Source organism: Leucopleurus acutus (assembly GCF_964270905.1).
Source record: "Leucopleurus acutus genome assembly, chromosome: 3".
NCBI lineage: Eukaryota > Metazoa > Chordata > Mammalia > Artiodactyla > Delphinidae > Leucopleurus > Leucopleurus acutus.
This window is the reverse complement of record NC_139145.1, coordinates 146,728,509-146,742,789: the sequence shown is the minus strand read 5'-3', so window position 1 is coordinate 146,742,789 and position 14,281 is coordinate 146,728,509. Positions and strand designations below refer to the sequence as shown.

The following is a 14,281-nucleotide window of genomic DNA, read 5'->3' as shown; positions in this document are numbered from 1 at the left end:
GCTGAGTTCTCTCAGCATCAGGCATGCACCCTTACACTCTCTCAGCATCCCTGCATCTCCCCCAAAGACAAACAACCTCTGCCTTCTACTCAGTGCTGGATCCTGGGAATTCGCATTCCCAGAAGCAGATGGCAGGGTCAAGGATGTGGGGAGGTTTCCTAACCCAACCGACTGACCAATGTCTTCTGCCTGATATCAGTCCCTCACTAAATTATAGGCAAACCGAGGATGGAAGTTATCTTCTTTGTATTCCTGTATTCCTGGGAAAGTACCTGATATATATGGGTCAATCAGTAACTTATTATAAAAATGACTGAACAGCCTGAAAAACATCTAGGTAAACAGAAATCAGTACCTGCCTACAATGTGCCTGGGATAAGTACTATTATTTAGGTAGTGTAATTACAACTAATCACTTGATGTCCCAGATGTCTCCTTCTCCTACCAGAATGTGTATTTGAGTTTCTCCTTCCTCTCATACACTGAGGGATGAAAAAAGTAAAGTCACTGCAGAACCACATTTATAGTTCTCTAAAGGCATTTCTGGATGGGTAACTAATCCTCAGTCTCTATGCAAGCAAGCATAAGAAAAAAATTTCTTAGAAAACTAGACAATAAACTACTTACATCGGTTGGTACTAATATCTGAGAAGTTTGACTCTTTTGGGTCAATATGAACATTTCTGTTTCTAGTGGAATCTTCTCTACTGTGTCCATAACGTTCTTTCCATTCCTAGGAAAGAAAAACAAATGATTATATAACACAAGAACACACAGTCAGAAAATAATTCATCAGTGATAACAGATTTAGATTACATATGCAGAGTAATATAATCTAATTCTTTTTCATCAGGAATTCATCAGATAATCAGTATAATTAGCACAGTGCCTTTAGAAATCATAGATAGGGAGAGGGGGGAAGATGGCGGAAGAGTAAGATGCAGAGATCACCTTCCTCCCCACAGATACATCAGAAATACATCTACATGTGGAACAACTCCTACAGAACACCTACTGAAGGCTGGCAGAAGACCTCAGACCTCCCCAAAGGCAAGAAACTCCCCAAGTACCTGGGTAGGGCAAAAAAAAAAAGAATAAACAGAGACAAAAGAATAGGGACGGGACCTGCACCAGTGGGAGGGAGCTGTGAAGGAGGAAAGGTTTCCACACACTAGGAAGCCCCTTCGCGGGCGGAGACTGCGGGTGGCGGAGCGGGGGAGCTTCGAGGCTGAGGAGGACAGCACAGCAACAGGGGTGCGGAGGGCAAAGCTCAGAGATTCCCGCACAGAGGATCGGTGCCGACCGGCACTCACCAGCCCGAGAGGCTTGTCTGCTCACCCGCCGGGGCGGGCAGGGTTGGGAGCTGAGGTTTGGGCTTTGGTCAGAGCGCTGGGAGAGGACTGGGGTTGGCGGCATGAACACAGCCTGCAGGGGGTTAGTGCGCCACAGCTAGCCGGGAGGGAGTCCGGGGAAAAGTCTGGACCTGCCGAAGAGGCAAGAGACTTTTTCCTCCCTCTTTGTTTCCTGGTGCGTGAGGAGAGGGGATTAAGAGCGCTGCTTAAAGGAGCTCCAGAGATGGGCGCGAGCCGCAGCAAAAAGCGCGGACCCCAGAGACGGGCATGAGACGCTAAGGCTGCTGCTGCCGCCACCAAGAAGCCTGTGTGGGAGCACAGGTCACTATCCACACCTCCCTTCCGGGGAGCCTGTGCAGCCCGCCACTGCCAGGGTCCCGGGATCCAGGGTCAACTCCCCCGAGAGAATGCACAGCGTGCCTCAGGCTGGTGCAATGTCATGCTGGCCTCTGCCGCCGCAGGCTTGCCCCGCACTCCGTACCCCTCCCTCTCCCTGGCCTGAGTGAGCCAGAGCCCCCGAGTCAGCTGCTCCTTTAACCCCGTCCTGTCTGAGCGAAGAACAGACGCCCTCCAGCGACCTACACGCAGAGGCGGGGCCAAATCCAAAGCTGAACCCCGGGAGCTGTGAGAACAAAGAAGAAAAAGGGCCAGTAGCCTCAGGAGCAGCGGATTAAATCTCCACAACCTGATGTACCTGCATCTGTGGAATACCTGAATAGACAACGAATCATCCCAAATTGAGGAGGTGGACTTTGAGAGCAAGATTTATTATTTTTTCCCCTTTTCCTCTTTTTGTGAGTATGTGTATGCTTCTGTGTGAGATTTTGACTGTATAGCTTTGCTTTCACCATTTGTCCTAGGGTTCTATACGTCCGTTTTTTTTCTGACTTTAAAAAATTTTTTTTCTTAATAATTTTTTTATTTTCATAACTTTATTTTATTTTACCTTACTTTATTTTATTTTATTTTATCCTCTTTCTTTCTTTCTTTCTACTTTTTCTCCCTTTTATTCTGAGCCGTGTGGATGAAAGGCTCTTGGTGCTGCAGCCAGGAGTCAGTGCTGTGCCTCTGTGGTGGGAGAGCCAACTTCAGGACACTGGTCCACAAGAGACCTCCCAGCTGCATGTAATATCAAACAGTGAAAATCTCCGTGAGAGCTCCATCTCAACACCAACACCCAGCTTCACTCAACGACCAGCAAGCTACCAGAGCTGGACACCCTATGCCAAACAACTAACAAGACAGGAACACAAACCCACCCATTAGCAGAGAGGCTGCCTAAAATCATAAGTCCACAGACACCCCAAAACACACCACCAGACACGGACCTGCCCACCAGAAAGACAAGATCCAGCCTCATCCACCAGAACACACGCACTAGTCCCCTCCACCAGGAAGCCTACACAACCCACTGAACCAACTTTAGCCACTGGGGACAGACACCAAAAACAACGGTAACTACGAACCTGCAGCCTGCAAAAAGGAGACCCCAAACACAGTAAGATAAGCAAAATGAGAAGACAGAAAAACACACAGCAGATGAAGGAGCAAGATAAAAACCCACCAGACCTAACAAATGAAGAGGAAATAGGCAGACTACCTGAAAAAGAATTCAGAATAATGATAGTAAACATGATCCAAAATCTTGGAAATAGAATAGAGAAAATGCAAGAAACATTTAACAAGGACCTAGAAGAACTAAAGATGAAACAAACAACGATGAACAACACAATAAATGAAATTAAAAATACTCTAGAAGGGATCAATAGCAGAGTAACTGAGGCGGAAGAACGGATAAGTGACCTGGAAGATAAAATAGTGGAAATAACTACTGCAGAGCAGAATAAACAAAAAAGAATGAAAAGAACTGAAGACAGTCTCAGAGACCTCTGGGACAACAGTAAATACACCGACATTCGAATCATAGGGGTTCCAGAAGAAGAGCAGAAAAAGAAAGGGACTGAGAAAATATTTGAAGAGATTATACTTGAAAACGTCCCTAATATGGGAAAGGAAATAGTTAATCAAGTCCAGGAAGCACACAGAGTCCCATACAGCGTAAATCCAAGGAGAAACACGCCAAGACACATATTAATCAAATTGTCAAAAGTTAAATACAAAGAAAACATATTAAAAGCAGCAAGGGAGTAACAACAAATAACACACAAGGGAATCCTCATAAGGTTAACAGCTGATCTTTCAGCAGAAACTGCAAGCCAGAAGGGACTGGCAGGACATATTTAAAGTGATGAAGGAGAAAAACCTACAACCAAGATTACCCTACCCAGCAAGGATCTCATTCAGATTAGATGGAGAAATTAAAACCTTTACAGACAAGCAAAAGCTGAGAGTTCAGCACCACCAAACCAGCTTTACAACAAAGGCTAAAGGACCTTCTCTAGGCAAGAAACACAAGAGAAGGAAAAGACCTACAATAATAAACCCAAAACAATTAAGAAAATGGGAATAGGAACATACATATCGATAATTACCTTAAATGTAAATGGATTAAATCCTCCCACCAAAAGACACAGACTGGCTGAATGGATACGAAAACAAGACCCTTACATATGCTGTCTAAAAGAGACCCACTTCAGACCTAGAGACACATACAGACTGAAAGTGAGGGGATGGAAAAAGATATTCCATGCAAATGGAAACCAAAAGAAAGCTGGAGTAGCAATACTCATATCAGACAAAATAGACTTTAAAATAAAGACTATTAGAAGATACAAAGAAGGACACTAATAATGATCAAGGGATCGATCCAAGAAGAAGATATAACAATTGTAAAGATTTATGCACCTAACATAGGAGCACCTCAATACATAAGGCAAATACTAACAGCCACAATAGGGGAAATCGACAGTAACACATTCATAGTAGGGGACTTTAACACCCGACTTTCACCAATGGACTGATCATCCAAAATGAAAATAAATAAAGAAACACAAGCTTTAAATGATACATTAAACAAGATGGACGTAATTGATATTTATAGGACATTCCATCCAAAAACAAGAGAATACACATTTTCTCAAGTGCTCATTGAACATTTTCCACGATAGATCATATCTTGGGTCACAAATCAAGCCTTGGTAAATTTAAGAAAATTGAAATTGTATCAAGTATCTTCTCCAACCACAACGCTATGAGACTAGATATCAATTACAGGAAAAGATCTGAAAAAATACAAACACATGGAGGCTAAACAATACACTACTAAATAACGAAGTGATCACTGAAGAAATCAAAGAGGAAATGAAAAAATACCCAGAAAAAAATGACAGTGGAGACACGACGACCCAAAACCTATGGGATGCAGCAAAAGCAGTTCTAAGAGGGAAGTTTATAGCATTACAATCCTACCTTAAGAAACAGGAAACATCTCGAATAAACAACCTAACCTTGCACCTAAAACAATTAGAGAAAGAAGAACAAAAAATCCCCAAAGTTAGCAGAAGGAAAGAAATCATAAAGATCAGATCAGAAATAAATGAAAAAGAAATGAAGGAAACGATAGCAAATCTCAATAAAGCTAAAAGCTGGTTCTTTGAGAAGATAAACAAAATTGATAAACCATTAGCCAGACTCATCAAGAAAAAAAGGGAGAAGACTCAAATCAATAGAATTAGAAATGAAAAAGGAGAAGTAACAACTGACACTGCAGAAATACCAAAGATCATGAGAGATTACTACAAGCAACTCTATGCCAATAAAATGGACAACCTGGAAGAAATGGACAAATTTTTAGAAATGCACAACCTGCCAAGACTGAATCAGGAAGAAATAGAAAATATGAACAGACTAATCAGAAGCACTGAAATTGAAACTGTGATTAAAAATCTTCCAACGAACAAAACCCTAGGACCAGATGGCTTCCCAGGCAAATTCTATCAAATATTTAGAAAAGAGCTAACACCTATCCTTCTCAAACTCTTCCAAAATATAGCAGAGGGAGGAACAGTGCCAAACTCATTCTACGAGGCCACCATCACCCTGATACCAAAACCAGACAAGGATGTTACAAAGAAAGAAAACTACAGGCCAATATCACTGATGAACATAGATGCAAAAATCCTCAACAAAATACTAGCAAACAGAATACAACAGCACATTGAAAGGATCACACGCCATGATCAAGTGGGGTTTATTCCAGGAATGCAAGGATTCTTCAATATATGCAAATCAATCAATGTGATACACCATATAAACAAATTGAAGGAGAAAAACCATATGGTCATCTCAATAGATGCAGAGAAAACTTTCGACAAAATTCGACACCCATTTATGATAAAAACCCTCCAGAAAGTAGGCATAGAGGGAAGTTTCCTCAACATAATAAAGGCGATATATGACAATCCTACAGCCAACATCGTCCTCAATGGTAAAAAACTGAAAGCATTTCCACTAAGATCAGGAACAAGACAAGGTTGCCCACTCTCACCACTCTTATTCAACATAGTTTTGGAAGTTTTAGCCACAGCAATCAGAGAAGAAAAGGAAATAAACGGAATCCAAATCGGAAAAGAAGAAGTAAAGCTGTCACTGTTTGCAGATGACATGATACTATACATAGAGAATCCTAAAGATGCTACCAGAAAACTACTAGAGCTAATCAATGAATTTGGTAATGCAGCAGGATACAAAATTAATGCACAGAAATCTCTGGCATTCCTATACACTAATGATGAAAAATCTGAAAGTGAAATCAAGAAAACACTCCCATTTACCATTGCAACAAAAAGAATAAAATATCTAGGAATAAACCTACCTAAGGAGACAAAAGACCTATATGCAGAAAATTATAAGACACTGATGAAAGAAATTAACGATGATACAAATAGACAGAGAGATATACCATGTTCTTGGATTGGAAGAATCAACATTGTGAAGATGACTCTACTACCCAACGCAATCTACAGATTCAATGCAATCCCTATCAAATTACCACTGGCATTTTTCACAGAACTAGAACAAAAAATTTCACAATTTGTATAGAAACACAAAAGACCCCAAATACCCAAAGCAATCTTGAGAACGAAAAACGGAGCTGGAGGAATCAGGCTCCCTGACTTCAGACTATACTATAAAGCTACAGTAGTCAAGACAGTATGGTACTGGCACAAAAACAGAAATATAGATCAATGGAACAGGATAGAAATCCCAGAGATAAACCCACACACATATGGTCACCTTATCTTTGATAAAGGAGGCAGGAATGTACAGTGGAGAAAGGACAGCTCCTTCAATAAGTGGTGCTGGGAAAACTGGACAAGTACATGTAAAAGTAGACTAGATCACTCCCTAACACCACACACAAAAATAAGCTCAAAATGGATTAAAGACCTAAATGTAAGGCCAGAAACTATCAAACTCTTAGAGGAAAACATAGGCAGAACACTCTATGACATAAATCACAGCAAGATCCTTTTTGACCCACCTCCTAGAGAAATGGAAATAAAAACAAAAATAAACAAATGGGACCTAATGAAACTGCAAAGCTGTTGCACAGCAAAGGAAACCATAAACAAGACCAAAAGACAACCCTCAGAATGGGAGAAAATACTTGCAAATGAAGCAACTGACAAAGGATTAATCTCCAAAATTTACAAGCAGCTCATGCAGCTCAATAACAAAAAACAAACAACCCAATCCAAAAATGGGCAGAAGACCTAAGTAGACATTTCTCCAAAGAAGATATACAGACTGCCAACAAACACATGAAAGAATGCTCAACATCATTAATCATTAGAGAAATGCAAATCAAAACTATAATGAGATATCATTTCACACCAGTCTGAATGGCCATCATCAAAAAATCTAGAAACAATAAATGCTGGAGACGGTGTGGAGAAAAGGGAACACTCTTGCACTGCTGGTGGGAATGTGAATTGGTACAGCCACTATGGAGAACAGTGTGGAGGTTCCTTAAAAATCTAAAAATAGAACTACCATATGACCCAGCAATCCCACTACTGGGCATATACCCTGAGAAAACCATAATTCAAAAAGTCATGTACCAAAATGTTCATTGCAGCTCTATTTACAATAGCCAGGAGATGGAAGCAACCTAAGTGTCCATCATCGGATGAATGGATAAAGAAGATGTGGCACATATATACAATGGAATATTACTCAGCCATAAAAAGAAATGAAATTGAGCTATTTGTAATGAGGTGGATGGACCTAGAGTCTGTCATACAGAGTGAAGTAAGTCAGAAAGAGCAAGACAAATACCGTATGCTAACACATATATATGGAATCTAAGAAAAAAAATGTCATGAAGAACCTAGGGGTAAGACAGGAATAAAGACACAGACCTACTAGAGAATGGACTTGAGGATATGGGGAGGGGGAAGGGTAAGCTGTGACAGTGAGAGAGTGGCATGGACATATATACACTACCAAACGTAAAATAGCTAGCTAGTGGGAAGCAGCCGCATAGCACAGGGAGATCAGCTGGGTGCTTTGTGACTGCCTGGAGGGGTGGGATAGGGAGGGTGGGAGACAGGGAGACGCAAGAGGGAAGAGATATGGGAACATATGTATATGTATAACTGATTCACTTTGTTATAAAGCAGAAACTAACACACCATTGTAAAGCAATTATACTCCAATAAAGATGTAAAAAAAAAATAGGAAAGTATAGATAACTACTTCTCTTATCTCTAAATGCTTTTAATAGTTGCCAAACTTAACTTGAATGAAGATATTTATAGACATTTTTGCTAGCTATGATTCTTTTAAGTTATTGAATTCTATCTAAAATGTCAAAATAGTTTTACAACTACAATAAGTTACCTTGACCATGTAAGAGTTATGATAACTCATAGTAATTAATGAGATGTTAATAAAATTTTCTCTCATCCAAATAAAGTACAAATCAGAGACCTGAAAAGTCATTTCTGATAGCAAAATTAGAGTTGTATACAAACATAATTAGGTAATGACTCATGTGGCATTGTGTCTTAACTGCACTAAAACCTTATTAACTGGAATTCTACTCATTAAATTCGTAGAATTGAAAGGAACTTTAGAGGTCCTAATAAAGCCTCCCATGCAGTGCAGGGTTTCATTTTAAAATAACCGTGCCAGATACCATTTGGCCCTCTTACTAGAAGACATGGAAATTTCTATGTGTGATGATCCCACTGCAATTTTGGTAAACTGTGGAAGTTTTCACAAAAAGGTGAACTCTATTTCCAGTCACTTCTGCTCTTTTGTTCTAGTTATGCCTTCTGAAATAAAGACCAAGTCTCCCTTTACATAACATACACTAAAATACACGAAGACAACTATCATGTCTCCTGAGTCTTCACTTCTCTGGTAATGGACACACTCAGATGTTGAAAACCTGTGGTAACTGTGACTAGATTTTTCTCATTTTTTGCCTTTTCAATTCTCTAGGAGGTTAGTTTGCCTCAGGAAACGAAGGACTAAGGAAAAATTAAAGAGGAATAAAATTAATGTCATATTACAAAAAAAGCATAATTGTCAAGCAATCAAAATCACTTTAATAGCAAGACTGCATGAATTTATTCACTTATCCAATAAATATTTACTGAGCACCTACTCTAGGCAAGAAACTGCTAGATGTTGGACATGAAGTAATTTACTACTAATGACTTTTTAGAACAGGTCTGACAGGATACCTACATGTACATCTGAAACTATTAAAACTGCTTTTCTGTAAAAGTATATCCTATGTCTTTTTCCCACTGTTTTTAGCCAATTATTCTAAATCAATAAGATTCTTATGATATTTCACATTAATCTTTAGGTTTCAGAAATTTAATAAGTACGGTACTTACTCTTCGTCGACTTTCACCTTCTTCTTGCCGTTGCCTTTTTCTCTTCTCTAGAGACAGAAAAGTGGTCTCAAATTTGGTATAACATGGTTTAATTAGATGTAGAGTAACTGAAGTAAAGGTATCAGGCTATGACCAATTTCCTTTAAATTACTACAAAGTCAAAGGTAATAGGTTATTGTTGGAAAGAACTGGAGAGTTCACCTAACTCCACAGAGAATACTTTCTCTACTTTTGTTGGAGATGGCCCTTTATATATAGCTTTAGTGGGGAAGAACTTCTTCCCCATGGTGACTTGAAATTTGTTTCTCTGAAACTTCTCCCTTTTCTTTATGTCTTGTCTTCTAAATTAAGTTCATACTTCTTTCTGCATAAAAGTCTTTTCCATTACTCTCTTCTGGCTATATACTCAGCAGTGGTTCTTTTCCATAAGATATGCCCTACAGACTCATTCTGGCTGTCCTAGACTCCTTCTGACTTATCAGTCTTACTCTTGAAAATCTTACCCAGGACTGGATATGATACTCCAGATGAAGTCTAATTAATGCAAAAAGCAGCAGAACTATTACATTAACTAGATACCACCTTCCTATGAGAGCATGTGAAGGCTACGCTGGCCTATTTTAGAGCCACAGTACATTTTGGCTTACATTTAAATAAGATCACACAAAAACCCCAGACCCAAGTAGGGAGAATGTCTAAGAACCAATGTCCCAAGACTCAAGTTTTGTTTTTCTTTTTCCTCCTATTCTACCATCACTTGAACATCAGAAAATTTGATACACTCAGTTTTGAGATTAGATTCTAACAGAGTGCCATGTATTCTAACAGGTTGTTAATGATTACCACATTCTAAAAACCAGCCTTGGCTTGAATGATTTCCTATGCAGCATTAAACTAATGATGATTCTTTACCTTGTTTTTAATGATGATTCTTTAAATTAATGAGTTTTCTAACTGTATTTAACTTGGCAAATCTATTTCAAAGCAAACAGGAAAATGACTCCAACACCAAGCAAGGGCGTTATTTAGTTGCAGACATATTAATTATTAAAACCTCTGCAGAATTTCTTAAAGACAGATGAAACAATCATTTATGTTTTTGAATTATTTTTGCTATGAAAGTTTTCTGTAGAATTTTAGCTAAAACATATTAATTTGTAATTTCTTAAGATAGATTAAAAATTTCAAATCATACAAACATTAATTTTGTATTCTCAGTCTTAGCACTTTCCCTTCATTCATTTTAAAAGACAAATCTTACCTCGTCTGATTAATTCTTTTCCTTCATCAACTAAGTCTGATGTCATATCGTTATCTCCCATGAACTGCTGGAAACCAAGTAGATTCAAACAACGAGTTCCCAAGCTAATAAAAGTCGATTTTCAAAAAGATAAGCATTATTTCACACTGTAAACATTAAGATAAGTTAATTGTTCTTTAGTATCTGCACCCCACAGAAGCCTATGGTTTATTACTAGTTATCATGTCAAGTTACCTAGAGCTACATTTGTCTTTCTTTAAGAAGTACTTATTTCCCTTTCTAAGAAGCTTATATGCCCAGTACTCCACTGACTAGGGTATGCACCAAAGCCATATTTCTTACAGACACAAATTAAATTAGGCCATTAGCATACCTTCAGAAGATTACTATAGCAGGATGCTAAACAATGGCTATAATATAAAAGCAATTTATTCTTTTCTTATATTCAAACAGCAATATTAACACTGAAAATACACATACACAACCAGTATTTACAAGTGCAGAATATTCTGGCTTAGAAAGTCTTAGTTATGCAAATTGATTTTCATGTTTTTTTTATCCTGAGAACTACTCAATTCTATTTAAATAGGTGTTACTATAAACTCAGAATTCATTACTATAGCTTATCTGGGGGTTATCATTTTATATCTTATTTACTATTTACTTTAGACCTCACTGTTGTACAGGACAGAAATACTCTGAAAATATGGCACGCAAGGAAGGAAGGATTAATATTTGTTAAACTCCTATTATGCATCAATTTACAGATACTCTTATTTAATTCTTATTATAATTCTAAGAGATACATAACACTTTACAGATAAGGAAACAGAGGTACAAGGGGTTAAAAACCTTGCTAAAGATCAATTAATAAATTTTAGACCTGAGGATTTAAATCCAAGACAAAACAAAGACCAAGCTCTTTTTATTACCTTAGTACTCAAACGTTTTCATTGATTTCCTTTTTTTTTTTCTTTTGAGGTAGAGAAGAATAGCTTTATTGCTTTGCCAGGCAAAGGGGGGCACAGCAGGCTAATGCCCTCACATATGCCCTCAACACCATACATGGAGCAAGGGGGAGAGAGGAAGAAGGAGAAACGGAGAAGAAGTACGTGTGTGTGTATGTTAGGAGGAAGAGAAAACAGCGGAGCAATTTAAAAAAAGTGAAGATCTCCCATTTTACATTAGTGATGTGTAAAAATCTGGCTAATTCATAAATTATCTGCCTGCTTTAATGTATAAGGAATGCTCTGTATGACTTAACGGTAAGTAAAACTAGGGTTTCAGGTAGATGGTCATGCTAATTCCATGACTTTAAATATTCCCTTACCATCTTCATGTTCTTGTGGGAATACTATACTCCAGGATGAGATCATTGTCTCTGGGAAGGTCTTAGCTTTGTCTAAAGTGTCAGGAAACAGCTTTATATTCTCTAGGCAGTTAAGTCTGAATATTAGCTCTGGGTATGGCTGTGTGCTAGTAATATGGGAATTAGACTAATTTTTAGACCAGCATTAGACCAGCATTTCAAAAGAAAATTGACCTATAAAGTCAAGTTACCATTGAAATGTCAGCTAGGCATTGCTTCATATACTCCTATAATAGAGTATTTTTATAATTTGAAAATTGAGGAATATGACCATTTTTTCTCTTAAAGACAAACGGGCACTCAAAATTTATCTTAATTAACTCTAAAACAACACTTTTAAGGAATTATTTTTAAGTTCAACAATTTTCCTTTTAGACATAGTTCCTTACATTTGTTTAAGATTTTATAGTTGACAAGGCACTATCCCACCCATCTATTCCTCGATCAGTATAACAATCTAATAAGATGAGATGCTAATCTTACTAACATGAGAAGATATGATTTATACATCACAAGCTCTTAATGTTCCATTTGTAGTTTATAAACTGTTAAAATGAATAAGCATATAGTAAAAATATAATTTTGGATATCCAAAGGATGATTGGTCTTTTCCTTTAATACATCATTTTCATAGTATAAACCTCTGTCTTTTCTACCTTATGGAAAAAAATTGAAAATATTAGATTTTTTTGTCAGTTCAAATTAACCGTTTTATTTTAAATTATAATCCTTTAGTTCCTTTACTTATGAGAAGGTAAAATATATATGTTTTACAAAATTCAATAGAGAATTTATTTCAAACAAAACTTTTCTGTTTACTCAATATCCTAGTGTTAGAATATCAGTACAATAATGTACATTATTTACAATAACTATATAATGGTACTGAAAGATTTAAATGAAAAGTGGTTGGATGAAACTTATTATCAATAAAATTTTTTTTTTAAGGGGCATTTTTGGTGTGTCATGGAGCACTTAAGCAGTGAAGAGGGTAGGCAGAGTACAGGATGTGGGCACCTAACACGTGGAAGTAGGGAAGACAGGGGTCTAGAAGCCAAGCACACCTGTCTTTTAACTCCTTTTGAGTCTGATCTCTGCCAAGGTTCTACCACTTTTTCTGATCCTATAAAAAGAGCAGCCCATGTACTTTCCTGCCTTACACGTACTGTCTGATTTCAACTGTTCCTCACCTGACCCTCTGTTCTGGCTATGATCTGAAATATCTAGAAACCCAAGAATGATTGTGGGGAAAGCCCTAAGACTAATATATGTTTCTGGATACAAGCTGGGTATGGGGGTGCTTCATAAACTACACTGGCTGCCAGTACCACAGGCCAGGACTCAGAGTTAACATTCTGTAATTAATCCTATCACTCTGTAGACTAAATATGTGTAACAGAATAACTCTCTCTCTTTTCTTGAAAATATCTTTGGAGGGAGAACCTGACCCAGTCACTCAAGCGACCCCTTTAAACTATGCCCAGCACCCACAAAGTCACAATAAAACAAACAACCAGAACCCAATCAGTGAATATTTAAAAGAGCTTTAAGGAGAAAAGTTATCCAGATCAGGCTAAGCATATGTGGAAAATAAGCAATGTTGTTTCTTACCTAAAGTAAGTAGCAATGCAGAGAATTACCACCAACATAGGATAATATATATAGAACCCATCTGCAATAAAGGATAAAACTTTCATGGAACCCATAATCTGAGGAGCAAGAAAAAATTAAATCAGTACACTTCTATAGCTTTCATTCTTTTTCATCATTAGAAAATTCACCCATAACCATTTATATCAATTAATTCGGAGTTTTCAAAAAAGTAGAAATGAAGCACTAAATAGACTGATTTTTAAGTTCTCATCACAAGAGGAAAGAAATTGTAACTGTGAGGTGATGAATGGTAACTAAACTTATTATGATAATTATTTCACAATATATACATATACCAATTATGTTGTACACCATAAACTAATACAATGTTATATGTCTATTATATCTTAATTTGCTTATTTATTAAGATTTTTCTCCCTCAAATATTAATATTTTATAAATACTACTGAAAATCATCAAATACATTAAGACCATAAACATAAAGGTTAATATTATTATAGGTCAGGTCTATTGATATTGCTCAGCTGGACAACCTATATGAACCAAAAATTAATTTTTTATAATAAGATATAGCAATATCACTTTTATTCAGTCATTAGTAATTACATATACTATCTGTAAAAGAAAGTTTTAGTAATTTTTAAAAAGATCCTAATAATGCAACAGAACTTTTCCGCCAGCAGTAAAAATAAATTTCACAATAATAGCACCCTATATAGATAATGAATCTAAAGAACTCTTTTTTGACAATACTTACAGATGTATAAGCAGTTGGCTGTGTATTCTGGTGAGAGATGGATGAATCCATATGGGTCAAACCCAAGAAATTAAGACATAAAGGAGGAGTCAAACGGCAAAATAACCTGCAGTA

At 37.3% G+C, this 14,281-nt stretch overlaps 1 protein-coding gene across 5 annotated transcripts in view; it reads right to left on the bottom strand.

The window, feature by feature from the left end:
• LMBRD2 (LMBR1 domain containing 2) overlaps positions 1 to 14,281 on the bottom strand; it is a 50,632-nt gene that overhangs the window by 5,816 nt on the left and 30,535 nt on the right. For all 5 annotated transcript variants that reach the window (XM_082836916.1, XM_082836915.1, XM_082836914.1 and 2 more), the window contains exons 13-17: positions 14,168 to 14,273; positions 13,408 to 13,505; positions 10,428 to 10,531; positions 9,167 to 9,213; positions 628 to 733 (exon numbers count right to left, since the gene is read on the bottom strand). In XM_082836916.1, coding sequence (XP_082693042.1) covers positions 628 to 733; positions 9,167 to 9,213; positions 10,428 to 10,531; positions 13,408 to 13,505; positions 14,168 to 14,273 — 461 coding nt within the window. The remainder of the gene's footprint in view (positions 1 to 627; positions 734 to 9,166; positions 9,214 to 10,427; positions 10,532 to 13,407; positions 13,506 to 14,167; positions 14,274 to 14,281) is intronic.